We start from the raw sequence: 16,763 nt of genomic DNA on the forward strand, positions 1-16,763 counted from the left end.
CCTCCACCAGGACAGCCAAGGACTGAGTCCGCAGCCGCCTCGCGTGCATCCCGACCGGCAATAGCAGGTTAGTTCCACGCCGTCGGGAAGTTTGCCAGCCAGGAGCGGAGGATCACTGGGCTGGGGCCTCTGTCAATGGGCCCCCAGCCACATGGCGTACCCCGCGATCACGGCGAATCTCGGGTTCCGGAGAATCGCCGGACCAGCACCGGGCCCGATTGCGCCGTGAAATTGGATTCTCCGCCCCAGCGTCGAACGCGATTTCAGCGTGGGGCTGCGGAGATTCCACCCTGTGCTGTTAGGTAATTTGGACATTCTGAGTTCTCACTCAGAATACCTGAATATGCGCCATAGTGTGGCGACTAGGGGCTTTTCACAATAACTTCATTGTAGTGTTAATGTAAGCCTACTTGTGACATGAATAAAGATTATTATTAGTTCATAAGACCATCCTTTTGCCATATCCATTCATCATCCTTTCTTTCAGTTATTTGTCTAATTTATTCTTAAATTTTGCAATGGTCTTTGCTTTGGTCACTACTCTGGGTAATGTATTGTACAACCTAATAGTCTTACAATCTTCCAGGTTAAGAAAAATGTCCAGCTCTGTCCTAAATTTCTATATTTAACCAGACATTCATTTCCAATCATTCCACACTCTTAAGAACTAGATACCTTGGGCGGGATTCTTCATCCCGCCGAACCAGTTTTCTGATGCAGAGCGTCCCTGCTGGCAGTGGGATTCTCCATCCCACCAGCCGGTCAATGAGATTTCCCATTATGGGCAGCCCCACGCCACCAGGAGATTCCCAGGTATGGGTGCTCTGCCGGCGCAACAGAGAATCCCAACAGCGTAGAATCCAGCCCCTTAATAATAATGATAATAATAATCTCTTATTGTCACAAGTAGGCTTCAGTGAAGTTATTGTGAAAAGCCCCTAGTCGCCACATTCCAGCGCCTGTTTGGGGAGGCCGAAACGGGCTTATCTACTTTTTATAAGCCCTTAAAAATTCAAACCCTTTTCAGTTTGTCCTTCTCCGGTTTTGCCCGAAATTCAATATTTCTTGGTTTAATAAGATACCACAGATGTCACATGCAGAAGATAAAGGTTTGACACATAATGGGTTACTATGGGACTGGGTACCGTAATGCCCACATGGTGGTGTAAGAGAGAATCCAAGGTTAGTCTAGTATTGTGCAGAGCGGTGTGCACCAACAAGCATGGAGACAGTTCCTAGCCTGGTCCATGTTTGTAAATAGGTCTTAGAGTCATAAGAGTCAATTAAGACTTGCAGTTAACCTGCACATGACTATGAAGACTTCTTCAAACCTACTGAACTATAACCAACATCCTCCAAGAAGAAACACCACTGAAGTGCAAGCTGCTGTTCCTCACTATTTAGTTAGATGGATATTGAGTGGATAGTGCAACATGCTAGATAAAACTAAACAGGATATGAGTTTTTTCTGTCTGCTGCTCCAGTTACTGGTGGAGTTGGATCCATAACTCAAGCCTGTCTCCAACTGAGGATTGATTGACAGTATACTATGTTCCAGATGGGTAGAGAATGATTCATGTGAAAGATGGTACAATCTCACATTGACCCACGTGGAGTTGATCATTATCAAACCAGGACTAGGGTTCTGTACCATTTCTAGAGATCTAGTTGTCTTACATGGGGAAGAATCTTTATCTGTCATTTACCGGGTAGGTGACAACCAAGGGTCAAAGCGAGGGATGGTGACTCCCACATTGGGAGATCTTTCTTCTTGGGCTGGAGTGCAAACCTCTCTATCAATGGAAGTTGGATTGCATGGTGGAGTGTTTTCAAAATAATGTTTTGTAGAACGACTTCCTTGCTCAAGTGTGACTGGCCCATATCTGGGTTCCAACGGAGGAGCCTGATCAACACTAGAACTGTTGAAACGTCTCCAATGGAATTGTCTAGAATATCACATAAATACAATTGTCTAGAGTCCCTGCACTGTTTTTGGCATGGAAAGCACACAATTTGGAGTGAAAATGCTTTCACTAAGTATCAAGGGAACTTGACATTTAGGAAGGACAGGAATCTAGGAAAAGGTGTTGGGGTAACTCTGTTCATTTAGGATCATGATGGTATAATAGTGAGAGATGATCTCAGTTCTAAAGATCAAGATATAGAATCAGAAATCAGAAATAATATAGATGAGAAGTAATTTGTGGGAAAAGTTTATTGTTCCCTCACAGTAACTACACTGCAGAATGAAATATACAAGAAGAATTAATGTGAGCTTGTAAGAAAGCAATCACCATGGGTGAATTTAATCTTGTTCATAATGTTTCCAAGCCTACCTCCCGGCCAGTGTCTTACTGGTACGTCAGATGGCTTATTTTCACCTCTGCCCATATCCTCCAATCACTCCCTCAAGTCAGTCAGACAGATTGCCATTCAGAAGGTTGCACCTTGTTGGATCAATGTGATATTATTAAATGGTTCAAAATGATTTCTCCTGCTATTTTGGTAAACTAGTCTCTTTCCCACACCTTACCTAATGACTGAAACTCTCCAATCCACCCTGTGAAACAGTAAGCTGAGAGGATTTGTGTTGAATACAATGTTTTTCTCTCACACAAGGTGCAGCCCTTGCTGGAGCCCAGAGAGTAACTGGATGGCGACTGATTGTTAAACAGATGACAGCTCTGCTAATTAAACGCTTCCACCATACAAGGAGGGATTGGAAAGGGGCCATTGCCCAACTGCTGCTTCCTGTGCTCTTTGTCATTCTAGCGATGGCACTTTTCAGTGTGAAACCTTTAGCTGTTGATTATCCCTCACTCAAACTGTCTCTAAATATGTATAAAGATTCAGATGTCACATTCTTCAGGTAAGATATCATGATTATTCACTTCAATGTTTACCACAGCCCCAAACATGAGGAAGTGGTCCTTGATATGATGATAGATTGGAGAGGTTGGGAATGTTCTCCATGGAGAGAAGGCGGCCCAGAGGAGATTTGATAGAGATGTTCAAAATCATGACGGGGCTGGACAGAGCAGACAGGGAAACTGTTCCCACTCGTAAAATGATCAAGAATGAGAGGGCGCAGATTTAAAGTGATTTGCAAAATAAGCAAATGTGATGCGAGAAGAAACTTTTTCACACAACGAGTGGTTCAGGTCTTGAATGCACTGTCTGGAACTGTCATGCAGGCAGGTTCAAGTGAGGCAGTCAAGAAGGCATTTGATGATTCTTTGAATAGAAACAATGTGCAGGGGAACAGGTAAAAAGCAGGGGAATGGCACAAAGTCATAGTGCTCGCTTGGAGAGTCAGAGCAGACATGAGGGGCCAAATGGCCATCTTCTGCACTGTAAGTATTCTGTGATTCTGCGCTCAGTGCATGTCCTGAGCAATAGCTGAATATGCAGACGAGGTGATTCATTGTGCTTTTGCTAAACAGCAGATCCACCTTTATGTTATCTTCCACTTCTGTGTTTATGAATGACGAGAGGCCGGTTTTTGAACTAGATTTAGAACAAGTGTAAATAAGACATTTTTGTTGCAATGTGTTGTATCTAGGTTTATTAAGCAGTTCCAGATTGACATTGACATTGAAACCCTGGGATTCATCTGCATATATCTTTGAAGGTGGCAAGAAATTGACTAATTAGCAAAGCATATAAGACTTTGAACTTCATAAATAGAGGTATAGCAGCAAAGTTATTCCCAGTATTGTGCCCAGTTCTGGTCTTGCTGCCCAGTGGCCGAGAATAACATTGGTGGCTGTCCTCTAGATGCCTGAGGTCTGTCAAGCCCTGACAGGCTGAGGATGTCCTATCTAGGTGCAGGAGCCTCCTCTGTTGCTGTAGCATTTTGAAACAGTGGTGTTACTGACTGAGGAGCTGAGGAACCGGTTTTCACACTCAGGACTGAATTTGTTGCTGGGAGTGGGGTACCACGCACTGCATCTCCTGAAAGTCAGAGATAAACGTGTCTCTGCGTGGCAGGCTCACCCTGCAGCCATATTAAGGCCCTTGAGCGTTTAATTGAATTGAGCCTGGACGACCAACCCCATCGGAGAGGAAGTCCAACCTCCAATCTTGTGAAAGCTGTGGCATTGGAAGTGGTGGCCACATCTGGGTCTATGGCAAGACCCCAAGGAAAAACGCCATGGAACCAGGTGCCAAGTCCAGGGTTTTGCCGGGGCCCAGACTGTTGCGATGGGGGTTGGGGGGTGTGAGAAGGTAAACCTGGGGTGTGTAAGAATTATTTTGCCACTCTGATGCACACAGGGGGCCTGCAAAGGAGACACATACCCTTACCCAGCCACCAGAGGTATTACTGGATGGGTGGACACTTGATGCCAGCCTTCCAGCAATGGTAAGAGGAAGCCCTTAACTAGCCATTAATTGGCCACTTGTGGGCCTCAAATTAACCCAAGGATAAAATCACAGCACGACGGGCAGGAGTAGTTAGGTGCTGAACATGGGGCTACTGCCACGGTGCCCAATTTTACTTCCCCGTCTTACCTGCATTCTCATCCCCTGGAGTTGTAAAATCCCAAACAAAGATTGCCCTAAGAGAAGCTTTCAGAAGCAGAAGTCAGCCACTCCTGCCTGGTAAGGCGTACGTACCTCCCTGCAGACCTAAGAAAGACAGGAACTGGGGAGACTCATGGTCATTTGACCCCTCTTGCCTTGCCACTGCTGGATAGCGTTTATGGTCAAGACAATGGCATGTAGGCCAGTGCACATCCCCGCACCTACTGACTGCTCTGTTGGATCTGGCTCTTCTTGAGAGTCCCTAATCTCTGCACGGAGGAGGTCACACATGCAAATGAGAGCAAAAAGGCAGCACCCACGACCTGAAGGGAATTCTTCCCCTCTCTGAGGTATGGTGTGTATACTCTCTGGAATCTCAGTTAATCTTCATGTTGAACCTTCAGCATCTGCCACCTTATTGATAACTCTGGAGGCAAGTCAACAGCCTGGGCTCAGCACACTCCTCAGAGCTTCAGTAGTCCCAGCTGTCACAGCCTTTAACAGCTGATCAGGTACGAGGTCATCTCACCAAATTGTGATCCTAAAACTAAGCACAAATTTATATCCATTGAGGTGAATTGCCTGTGCTTTCGAGGGTGTGGGAGAATCATGTGACACTGCACCCCTTGAGGACTCCTCCTTCTCAAAGGTGGACCCTTGGAGATGGTAGCTCTCTTGTTTGTGTGATTGACCTGTGTGAAAGAACAGGAAGATAAAAGCGTTTGCCTTTCACAAGTCTCTTGACAAAGCTGCACCCATTACTTTCAAAGGAAATGCTGCAGCCTCACCCAGACTGCTATCAATATTGTGGGATCTCCCCCCAGCAGCTGCACCCTCACACTTACCTGTTAATGACTCCAAACGGAATCAAGGTATGGTACTCACCTGTGAGAAGCTGAGAAGATCATTGGCCCGCTTGTCCCACTGTAGCTATATTCTTCATATTCCCTACAGCTACTATCTTCCTCTGTGACCTCCATTCATGCTTGCTTGGTTAGGCCGGTGTGAGGGAGGGGAAGTCTCCTCATTCTATCTCTGGCGAAGAAGTCCTCCTGCCTTGGTGGAGAACATGTAGGGACTCATCATTGAAACATAGGGCCACCCAGGATCTTCCTTGTGCCATGCCCCTTTCCTCAGGCCTTCAGTACACCTACTTCACTGACCCCTTTCACCCTCTCCTAATGATAGATCTTGGCTGGAGATCTTGAAGGGTACGCTGCTGTGCATCAGTTCAAATGCTGGTGATCAAGAAGGCTGGTGCCTTTGGCCCTTTGAGCTGTGTCAGCTGATGATGAGCCTGCCTTTCTATCCTTGCCATTGGTGACTGGATGACCAATGCAGCCTGCCGGCCCTTAATTAGCCGGCTGACTCGAGATAAGTCCATGAATACGGATCGGAGTAGGGGTGTCCGTGTAACCCACTTCTGGCCCAGCCATCCCCTCTCTCTGATGCACAGAAAACTCAAACCTCACCGATGAAACTGTACAAAAAAATAACACAATGAAGAATATTAATGTCCCAGATAACTGGGGCGGAATTCTCCGACACCCGCAGGGTCGGGGAATCACCTGGGGCCGGCGTAAATCCCGCCCCCGCCGTGGCCGGAATTCTCCGCCACCCGGGAATCGGCGGGAGCGGGAATCACGCCCCGCCGGTTGGTGGGCCCCCTGCGGCATTTCTCCGGCCTGCGATGGGACAAAGTCCCAACGCTGTCAGGCCTCTCCTGCTGACGTGGTTCAAACCACCTTGGTGCCGGCGGGACTGGCAGCGCGATCGGGCCCCCGGGGTCCTTGGGGGGGGGGGGGGGGGGGTGCGGGGCGATCGGACTCCGGGGGTGCCCCCACGGTTGTCTGGCCCACGATCGGGGCCCACCGATCGGCGGGCGTGCCTGTGCCGTGGGGGCGCTCTTTTTCTTCCGCCGCCGCCATGGCCTCCACCATGGTGGAGGCGGAAGAGACCTCCTCCACCGCGCATGCGGCGGCGGTGATGTCAGCGGCCGCTGACACTCCGGCGCATGCACGGACTCACGCCGGCGAAGGCCTTTCGGCCAACCCCGACGCCAGCCAGCGTAGCGCCAAAGGCCGTTGGCGCCGGTTTTGGCGGCAGTCGGCAGAGCAGGAACCACTCCGGCACGGGCCTAGCCCCTAAAGATGCGGAGAATTCCGCACCTTTGGGGAGGCCCGATGCCGGAGTGGTTGGCGCCACTCCGCTACACCGGGACCCCCTGCCCCGCCGGATAGGGGGGAATTTTGACCCTGGTGTGGGCAGTGTTTTTCACAGTGGGTCAGTGCTTTGAACTGCAGTTCAGTAGCCTTGAACAAGTGGCATGATATGCCCACCCAGAACCTTTGGTGCTGATTCTGCCAAACGTCAGGGGTGGGATTCTCTGAACCTCTGCGTGTGAATCACGGCCAGCGCGTGGGCGGAGAATAGCCATTCACACAGGAAATCCGGCGTGGCGGCACTTCCACGATTCTCCACGGACCCGCGAGGCGTGCACGCCGATCTGGGGCCATTGAAAGCGGCCCCCGCGGTGAATCTCTGCGTTCGACAAGTCAAGTACCTGCCGATTACCACTCAGCCCCGCCAGCGTGGTTCACATGTGGTCCCACCCGGCAGGACCTCGGCATTCTGGCTGTAGGGGCCGTCCTTGTGGCGGGGGGAGGGCCTCCACGGTGGCCAGATCGCGATCCGAAGCTACCGATTGGCAGGCGTGCTCATTCTGGGGGGGCCTATGTTGTTCCGTGCCGTGCCCCTGTAGTGCTCCGCCATGTTGCGCAGGTGCCGGCACGAAGAAGGCCGCCGCGTGCATGCGTGGACCCACGGCCGGCCGCCTTGAAAACGGAGAATCACCCCAAACCTTCGAGGAAAAGCCCAGACTGATTCTCGCCCGTTTTTCGGCGGGCGTGTGAGGACTTAGTCCCCAGAAGGGAGAATCCCATCCCAGAACTTCAGGAGGAGGTCACTCTGTGCTGACAATATTAGGTTTGTATTTTAGGCCCCTATCTTTGCTAAAAGTTCAATAAATTGGATGATAAATGAAAGGAGTGTGCTGAATCTGTATGCCATTCTGTGTGCCATCCTTCAGCTGTTAATCCTATATTGATTGCTTGAGGTGTTAGGACATTACAAGTGGTGGTAGAGTTTATAGTTTTGCACTGATTTTGAATATGTCCTCCTGATTATTTTTGAGATTCACAGAATGAGCTGTACAGTCATAAAAGTGCTTGACATGAGTGAGGAGCACATGTGAACAGGCAACGGGCATGATCTACTGGCCTCTCCCGCTGGAATCAGGGCGTGACGCGGCCATTAGGTCCCGAGAGAGGCCTCACCCAGGATTCCTGACGGCCGTTACATATTTCGAGATCTCACCAGATCTTGCGAGACGTCGCAATCTGGGTTCCGCACGTCTCTCATGGCTAAGTGATTTTAAGAACCTGCTTAGCAATGCTGATGCCGGAATGACCTGGCATATATCAGCCACGTCGAGGAGACCCCAGCTGGGCGCCGTTTTGCACTGGTCCCCACAAACGGGGCCCAGGCAGAAAAGTACCTGGGGCTGGTCTCCCAGGTGATTGGATGCTCCTGGGTGATCGGCCTCTGGGCAGGGTGGCACCCTGGCGCTGCTGGTGCCACCTAGGGACCATAGCACTGCCAGCCTGGTACCCTGGCAGTGCCACATGGGCACCCCGGCAATGCCACACAGGTGCCAACCTGACACAACCAGGATGCCCAGATGGCACTGCCAAGCTGACAGCCTGGCATTTTGCCTGCTCCAGGGATTGGCCTGGGAGTGCCCTGCCCGTGCGAGATGGGGTGTGGAGGTGATTGAGGACCTCATTATAGGTGGGTTGGGGCATTGGGGTAGTCCAGGCATCTCTTTGGGAGGGTCAGGAGATCAGGGCGCCATTTAAAAATGGCGTCCCAATCTCTTCCTGCAATCAAGATCTCCACTTGCTGAAGCTGCTCAGTGTAAGAAATTATACTCAGTGCGGCCTCCGGAGAGGGGGTGGCGGGGCGCGGAAAAAGAGAGTTACATTAGATAGTGGAAGCACCAGGAACAACCCTGCTAATTCCACCCAGAACGGACTCTATTTTCTTTTAATTAGATCGTGGCCAACATCTTGTCAGAAGCAGCCTTTGGGCCAGCCACAAGATGCATGTCATAATTGTTGCTGTTACCTTGCTGACTTCCTTTAAACGAGCCACTTTCACCGCCATCTTGGCATAATCCTACAGATGGTGTACATAACTTTGAGTCCATTGCCAATTCAGAATGTTGCAGTCCTGATGCACTCGAAAATGGCCAAGTTGGGCAAGAATCCCCGGACCTACGTTATGCACATAGGGGTCGGACATACTAATCATTCACTTGCTGCCAAGTATTTTGTCTCTTTCCAGTGGAATTGCTATCTTTTCATTTATACCTGCATGGCAACATTCATGGAAGGAGTGTTCACGTTGTGGTCTGTTGGACGTAATCAGCCTTGAAATCCTTCTCATCTTCCACACTGCTTTCAAAGGAAATAATGTGATGATATGAAAACACTGGGGTAAAGCTGCAATGGTTGCAAGGAATAATCATTGAAATGATCTGGAGTATAATTTCACTGCCACGCTCCTCTGGCCTGGTCTGGGTTTTGCCAGCATTGCTGCACAAAAATCTTAATCATGCTGCAATTGGAATTTCAGTCCCGAACTGATCAACATCAAGCTAGATTTGTGACCACATTCATATTTCTATATGAAAACTGTCATTTAAATGCATCAAATGCTTGCTTTATAAACTACTTTTTAAGTAATAGCTGTTTAATGACTATTAATGTACTTGATGGCTGTTTACTTTGACACAATTATTCCTCTAAATGAATCCCATCTTTCAAATCACATTGCTAAATAAATTATTGTTAATCAAGATAGATATTTCATTCATCAATGTACTTTAGCTGATTTATTTTCTGTAAAGTGTCTCAAATCCCACGGTCTAAATCTGAACATTTTTATAATGTGCTGTGCATCGATTTTAATTGAAAACAAATCTTACCTGGACTGTTTGGATTGGCTGCATTGGCATGGTGTGGTGCATACACTCTGAGCGACTTCTGACCCCACCTATCCGACTTGACCCAAAACACCCATAGCTCGAACCACCGCACACGAAATTCAGCAAGTTCCAAAATGAGGTTACCCATGTTGAGACAATGAGCGGGATTCTCCGACCCCCCATCGGGTCGGGGAATCCCCAGGGGGTGGCTTGAATCCTGCCCCGCCACTCCGGCTGCGTATTCTCCGGCGCTGTTGGCAGCGGCCCCCCCGGCAATTCTCCAGGCCCCAATGGGCCAAGCAGCCGTCCATTTTTCGCCCATCCCGCCGGCGTGGATTAGACATGGTCCCACAAGGCGGGACCTGGCAGGTAAGTCGGCTGGTGCAGTCCTCGGGGGGGGGGGGGGGGGGGGGCGCGGGGGATACGACCCCGGGGGCAGCCCCCACGGTGGCCTGGCCCACGATTGGAGCCCACCGATCTGCGGGCGGGCCTGTGCTGTGGGGGCACTCCTTCCTTCCATGCCGGTCCCTGAAGGGCTCCGCCATTGTTGGCGCGGAGAAGACAACCCCTCCTGTATATGCCACAATACGCCGGCGGTTCCAAGCATGCGCAGGATCACGCCGGCCCTTCAGCGCATGCGCGAACTCGCACAGACACTTCGCCACCGGCTGGCGCAGCGCCAACCTTTCCAGTGTCCACCTAGCCCCTGGAAGTGTGGACAATATTGCACTTTCGGGGGGTGTTGACTCTGGAGTGGTTGGCGTTGGTTTTCCCGCCGGCGTGGGGACTTAGTCCCCAGAAAGGAGAATCCCGTCCAATGTGCCATCTTGTTTACCATGCTTCTTCATGCAGAGCTTGATAAAATTACTTATATTGTCCTGACATCTATTTATCTCGGACGTATTGTGTTAGGTATGAACCAGAATGCTTATCTGTTATTGCTCACTGATGATTAAAATTATTACTTCTGAGGGACAACAGTTTCTGGAGACAGTTTGTGATATAAGGCAGTGCCAAAGTGCCAGGCTGGCAGTGCTAAGTTGCCTGGGTGCAAGTGGGCATGTCAGGATACCATCCTGCCCAGAGCCCAACCACCCTCTGGATCCAATGACTGGAAGAACCCCTCTTCCCCCAGTTGCCATTACGCCTGGTCCACGTTTGTGTAGACCAGTGCTAAATAGCGCTATTACGAGGTCTCCCAGGCGTGAGCATTAGTTCCCAGGCCTCGGGAAAATTGGGAGCAGACAAATTTAAATGAGCCTAATGGCTCACTTAAATATGCTAATCTGGATTTTGCCCAGTAAGAAGTCTTACAACACCAGGTTAAAGTCCAACATGTTTGTTTCAAACACTAGCTTTCGGAGCACTGCTCCTTCCTCAGGTGAATGAAGAGGTATGTTCCAGAAACATATATGTAGAAAAATTCAAAGACGCCAGACAATGCTTAGAACGAGCATTTGCAGGTAATTAAGTCTTTACAGATCCAGAGATAGGGGTAATCCCAGGTTAAAGAGGTGTGAATTGTCTCAAGCCAGGACAGTTGGTAGGATTTTGCAAGCCCAGGCCAGATAGTGGGGGGTGAATGTAATGCGACATGAATCCCAGGTCCCGATTGAGGCCGCACTCATGTGTGCGGAACTTGGCTATAAGTTTCTGCTCGGCGATTCTGTGATGTCGCGCGTCCTGAAGACCGCCTTGGAGAACGCTTACCCGGAGATCAGAGGCTGAATGCCCTTGACTGCTGAAGTGTTCCCTGACTGGAAGGGAATATTCCTGCCTGGTGTTTGTCGTGCGATATCCATTCATTCGTTGTCGCAGCGCCTGCATGGTCTCGCCAATGTACCACGTTTCGGGACATCCTTTCCTGCAGCGTATGAGGTAGACAACGTTGGCTGCGTCGCACACGTATGTACCGCGTACTTGGTGGGTGGTGTTCTCACGTATAATGGTAGTATCCATGTCGATGATCTGGCATATCTTGCAGAGATTGCCATGGCAGGGTTGTGTGGTGTCGCTGTTCTGAAGGCTGGGTAGTTTGCTGCAAACAATGGTTTGTTTGCGGTTGTATGGTTGTTTGAAGGCAAGTAGTGGGGGTGTGGGGATGAACTTGGCAAGATGTTCATCTTCATCGATGATGTGTTGAAGGCTGCGAAGAAGATGTCGTAGTTTCTCCGCTCCGGGAAAGTACTGGACGACGAAGGGTACTCTGTCGGTTGTGTCCCGTGTTTGTCTTCTGAGGAGGTCGGTGCGGTTTTTCGCTGTGGCGCGTTGGAACTGTCGATCGATGAGTCGAGCGCCATATCCCGTTCGTACGAGGGCATCTTTCAGCGTCTGTAGATGTCTGTTACGCTCCTCCTCATCTGAGCAGATCCTGTGCATACGGAGGGCTTGTCCATAGGGGATGGCTTCTTTAATGTGTTTAGGGTGGAAGCTGGAGAAGTGGAGCATCGTGAGGTTATCCGTGGGCTTGCGGTAAAGCGAAGTGCTGAGGTGACCGTCCTTGATGGCGTCGAGTGTGTCCAATATGCAACTGATTTTGGAGAGTAGTCCATGGTGAGTCTGATGGTGGGATGGAACTTATTGATGTCATCGTGTAGTCATTTCAGTGATTCTTCGCCGTGGGTCCAAAGGAAAAAAATGTAATCGATGTATCTGGTGTATAACGTTGGTTGAAGATCCTGTGCGGTGAAGAGGTCTTGTTCAAACTTGTGCATGAAGATGTTGGCGTATGGAGGTGCGAATTTGGTCCCCATGGCTGTTCCGTGCGTCTGGATGAAGAACTTGTTGTCGAAGGGAGGTCAAGATCCAGATTGTGACATCTCACGAAATCACATTAGATCTCACAAGGCATTCCGAGCATTGACAATCTAGCAAGAGGCCTCGCGCGAGATTTAAAGGCTTCGTCACTGATGTGTTGGGCAGGCTGGGTTGATGTGGACTGCACTTGATGCAGTGTAGTGAGAGACAGACTTCCAACACTTTTTCATAGAATTTGCAGTGCAGTCCAGTCGATTGCGGCTTGGGTCACTGTCACTAGATGGATTGGCCATGATAAGGGCAATTTATCATGGCCAATCCACCTAACCTGCACATCTTTGGACTGTGGGAGGAAACCGGAGCACCCGGAGGAAACCCACGCACACACGGGGAGGATGTGCAGACTCCGCACAGACAGTGACCCAAGCCGGAATCGAACCTGGGACCCTGGAGCTGTGAAGCAACTGGAGCAACACGATTTTATTCAGCGTCCAAACTATTATACATGTTCAACTGTGTGTTGACACTATGCTGACTTGACTGGAGACCTGATGCTAGCCTAACCAGACTTACTAGCTACCACATGGTGTTTGCACTCGATAGCTCACAAGCTCTGACTGTCTCAGAGGCTGGGTCCCGAGAGAGCGAGAAAATTGGTGCACTCTGGCTTTATAGTGGTTATGTCCTGTCTGGTGATTGGCTGCTCTGGTCTGTGTGCTTACTGGTCATCCTGTCAATCACTGCCTGTCTGCACTCCATGTATACATAGTTATGACAATCACGTCACCAAGTCAGGTGCAACGAGGACATTCAATCGTACCCAATATGTATTCAATTCTATTTCAATTACAATTATGCGGCAATTTAGCGTGGCTAATCCACCTACCCTACACATCTCTAGGTTGTGGGGTGAGACCCACGCAGACAGTGGGAGAATGTGCAAACTCCACATGGACAACGACCCGGGACCTGGATCGAACCCGGGTCCTCGGCGTCATGAGGCAGCAGTGCTACCCACTGGGCCACCGTACCGTATGTATACAAAGGCACATGCACACAATCACACATAATAGAGGCGGTAACAGAAAGACATATTTAACTAAATCCATAGACGGTTATAAGGCAAGAATATATTATCATCCTTAATGTTCTCAATGACATTGAATGCCATACCCCCCCCCCCCCCCCCCCCCCCCCTCGGCCGTGAAGCCATAGCTTCTCTCTTCCTGCCCAGCTCTACTATTCATGTCCCCAGTACCACATCCTTTATCCTGAAAACGGCTTCGCTGCCCTGGTACTCAGGTCATGAATCACGAACCTCAGCTCCAACAACCAGGACAGATGTTTCTAGCCCAAATAGCCTCTGTCAAGTTTCTTAATCTGTTTGGAGAGACACATGGGACGGGATTCTCGATCCCGCCACACTGTACCCCAGCCGGCAGCAGGATTTTCCATCCCAGCAGGCGGCCATGGGATTGTCCATTGTGGGCACCCGCATGCCATGCGCTTTGGGCAAAACGGAGGAGCCTGCTGACGGAGATTCCAGACCATTGTTTCTTTCCTTCTTTACATAAGGACCAGATTCCTGTAGAATCTGTAGAAGTTTGGACTCCCAGTGATTTTGAGTTGCCATGCAGTAGCTCATGTGAGCAGCTCCAATTGTAATGAACAGTGAGCACCATTCTTTCACCGCTGACTGAAAAAATCCAGGCCATTAATTGTAGAAATAATTCAATTAAAATTATTTGGGTAGATTTGTTCGGTGTTGTATCTGATGCTTTTAATATGTTAAATTTTATACTTATTGGGTCTTAATGGTAGCGACTGTGATAATAACAGTAATTTATGATTTTAATTTCCCAGTTTAGCAATGAAATACATCCTCTCATTTTTGGAGTTAAAAGATGTTTCTTTCTTCCTGGAATTATCTGCAATTTGTAATTCTATATTCATACTTCCTGTGGCTAACCGTGATTTTTATTACTCTCTACAGTTCTGGTGAGAATGATGTTTTAAACCTGACCTCTGTATTACTGAAGTCTTTGAATATAAATGAACCCTGTGATGGCCAAGGCTTCAATCAGTAAGTAAACAGTGTACCTTTCATTCTTCTCATTTACGTTGTGATCATTAAGGGTTATTCATGGTGGTGAATGGGACAACTTTCACTTGCTGAAACATGGAAAGGATCATTTAAACCACCAAAAATGGGTGATTTTGGATGGGGTGAATTGTTAAATCATTTAAAATCTCAAACCTGAACTTAATCCACCCGTTTTTGCTTTTAATAGAGATGGGGAGAGCAGGTGATCAATCTCTTCCCAAGTGGTGGATCACTCATTTAAATATTTAATGAGGCTGTGCCTCAGGTTTGGTCCCTCTTGCGCCTTAATACTGGCTGGCTGGGTTTCCTGGTACTCGGGACACCCGTCAGATAAAGGGAGGTTTGGTTTGCTGCGTTGAACAGGTAACTTTTACCAATACTGGTTGTATATAAGGAAGAGCAGGAGTTTGTATCTGAGGATCACAAATTAAACTGTTTACCTTCCTCATAATCAGACCCAAAGTTACGATCAACCAACACCCAAGGGATTACTCTCTCCTCCCCACCCCCATCCAGCAATCACTACCATGCTGAGCTCTATTGCTTTGCTGCCACCAGGCTGCAACCACTTCTATTCTCTGCTCAATAGGGGGCCAAAGCTATCAATCAATAAGGAGGACCAACATTTCCATCAATTGCAAATCATTCCACCGTGTTACAGCTACGCATGCAAACCCCAATGCTTCCCACCCACCAACAGATAATGTAGTGAACAAGAATTCTGAGAAATTCCTCTCTGATGCTGAGTCAAAACAAATTAAAGTGATTTCCAGGCGATAACAGAGAACATATGAGATGTGTTGTCCAATCTTTTGCACCTTTGGAGTGAATCTGCACCATTGCACAAGTTGGCTATATATTCTAAAGTCCAGGAGAAAAAGTAAAATATTATAGAAATAAAAGGCAAAATTCAGATAATTTGGTAGCATTGAGTGATGAGAACATAAATGATTAGTGAGTTATTTTTGGTAATGCTTTCTGGAATTTATCTATTTAGAAAAGTCAGTGAATGACCCTTCTTAGATTTCCCCCATTCCTTCCATAAATCTCACGATGCCATTCATTAACCCCGCTGGAATCAGCTGTGAGCAATGTGAACCTTGGCCTTTATTTCAAGAAAATTGATAACAGGTGGCACCTTATCTCACACGCTTGCCGTGAAATTAAGTTATTTAAATATTAATGTGTGCTATATGGGTTTCTTTTGTCTGCTGTATTCAATGAAATATTAATCCATTGATGGATTTAACAGAACTTAGTGAAAGAAGACAATTCACTTCATAGAATCAGAAAAAGTTGCAGTTCACAAGGAGGTCATTTGGCTGTAATGCCTATGCGAGCTCTTTGAAGAATCACCAGTGCTATTCCCACTTCTCCACTTTGTATCTACGGCCCTGTAAGTTCACCTTCAAATGGCCATTTAATTCTCTTTTCACATTATTTATACGATCAGCTTCCACCATCTTTTCAGGTACAACATTCCAGATCCCTACAACTCTTGAGTGAAAATATTCCCTCCCATCCCCCCTCTGGGTCTTTGACCATGATTAGGACCTGTAATAATTGACTCACTCACCACAGCATAATCTTTCACTCGGCCACACCAGTCACCTCCAGGGCATGCTCCTCAAAGATGGTGATGTCCAGCACACCGCCACCAGTCTGGACTCTCTCCCGGCGATTATGGGAGAGCTGTTCCTGAGGAGACACAGAGAAGGCATCATTAGCCACATGTGTGGCTCACAGTGGTGGAGGGGGGGGGGGGGGGGGGGGCGCGTGAACGAAGGATTGGGGGGGGGAGTTTGAAGAAGGGGAGGGGTTGGGGATTGAAGGGGGAGGACGGGTGGATGCAAGGTTGATGGTCACATGGAGAGTTGTGGGGTAAATCAGTCCTTGATAATCTTACAACACTATCACTAGCTTACTCCTTTACCAGGTTTCTTATCATTTGCAAACTTTACAACTATTCCTGGGGAGGCGGTGGTGTATTGGCATTGTTACTGGACTAGTAATATCGATACCCAGGGAAATGCTCTGGGACCCGGGTTCAAATCCCACCATGTCCAATGATGACCACAAAAACATTTTGGTAAAAATTCATTTGGTTGAGTGATGTCCTTTAGGGGAGGAAATCTGCCATCCCTTACCTAGTCTAAGTGGATTGGCCATGATAAGTTGCCCTTAGTGACCAAGAAGGTTAGGAGAGGTGATTGGGTTACGGAGATAGGGTGGAAGTGAGGGCTTAAGTGGGTCGGTGCACACTCGTTGGGCCAAATGGCCTCCTTCTGCTCTGTATGTTCTATGTTCTACGTTCTATGTCTAGCCTACATG

General features: G+C 48.5%; 1 protein-coding gene across 1 annotated transcript in view; it reads left to right on the top strand.

The window, feature by feature from the left end:
• LOC119965683 (ATP-binding cassette sub-family A member 13-like) overlaps window positions 1-16,763 on the top strand; it is a 398,370-nt gene that overhangs the window by 303,357 nt on the left and 78,250 nt on the right. Inside the window, exons 42-43 of the mRNA XM_038796446.1 lie at window positions 2,620-2,869; window positions 14,322-14,411. Coding sequence (XP_038652374.1) covers window positions 2,620-2,869; window positions 14,322-14,411 — 340 coding nt within the window. The remainder of the gene's footprint in view (window positions 1-2,619; window positions 2,870-14,321; window positions 14,412-16,763) is intronic.

Source organism: Scyliorhinus canicula, chromosome 5 (genome assembly GCF_902713615.1).
Source record: "Scyliorhinus canicula chromosome 5, sScyCan1.1, whole genome shotgun sequence".
NCBI classification, from domain to species: domain Eukaryota; kingdom Metazoa; phylum Chordata; class Chondrichthyes; order Carcharhiniformes; family Scyliorhinidae; genus Scyliorhinus; species Scyliorhinus canicula.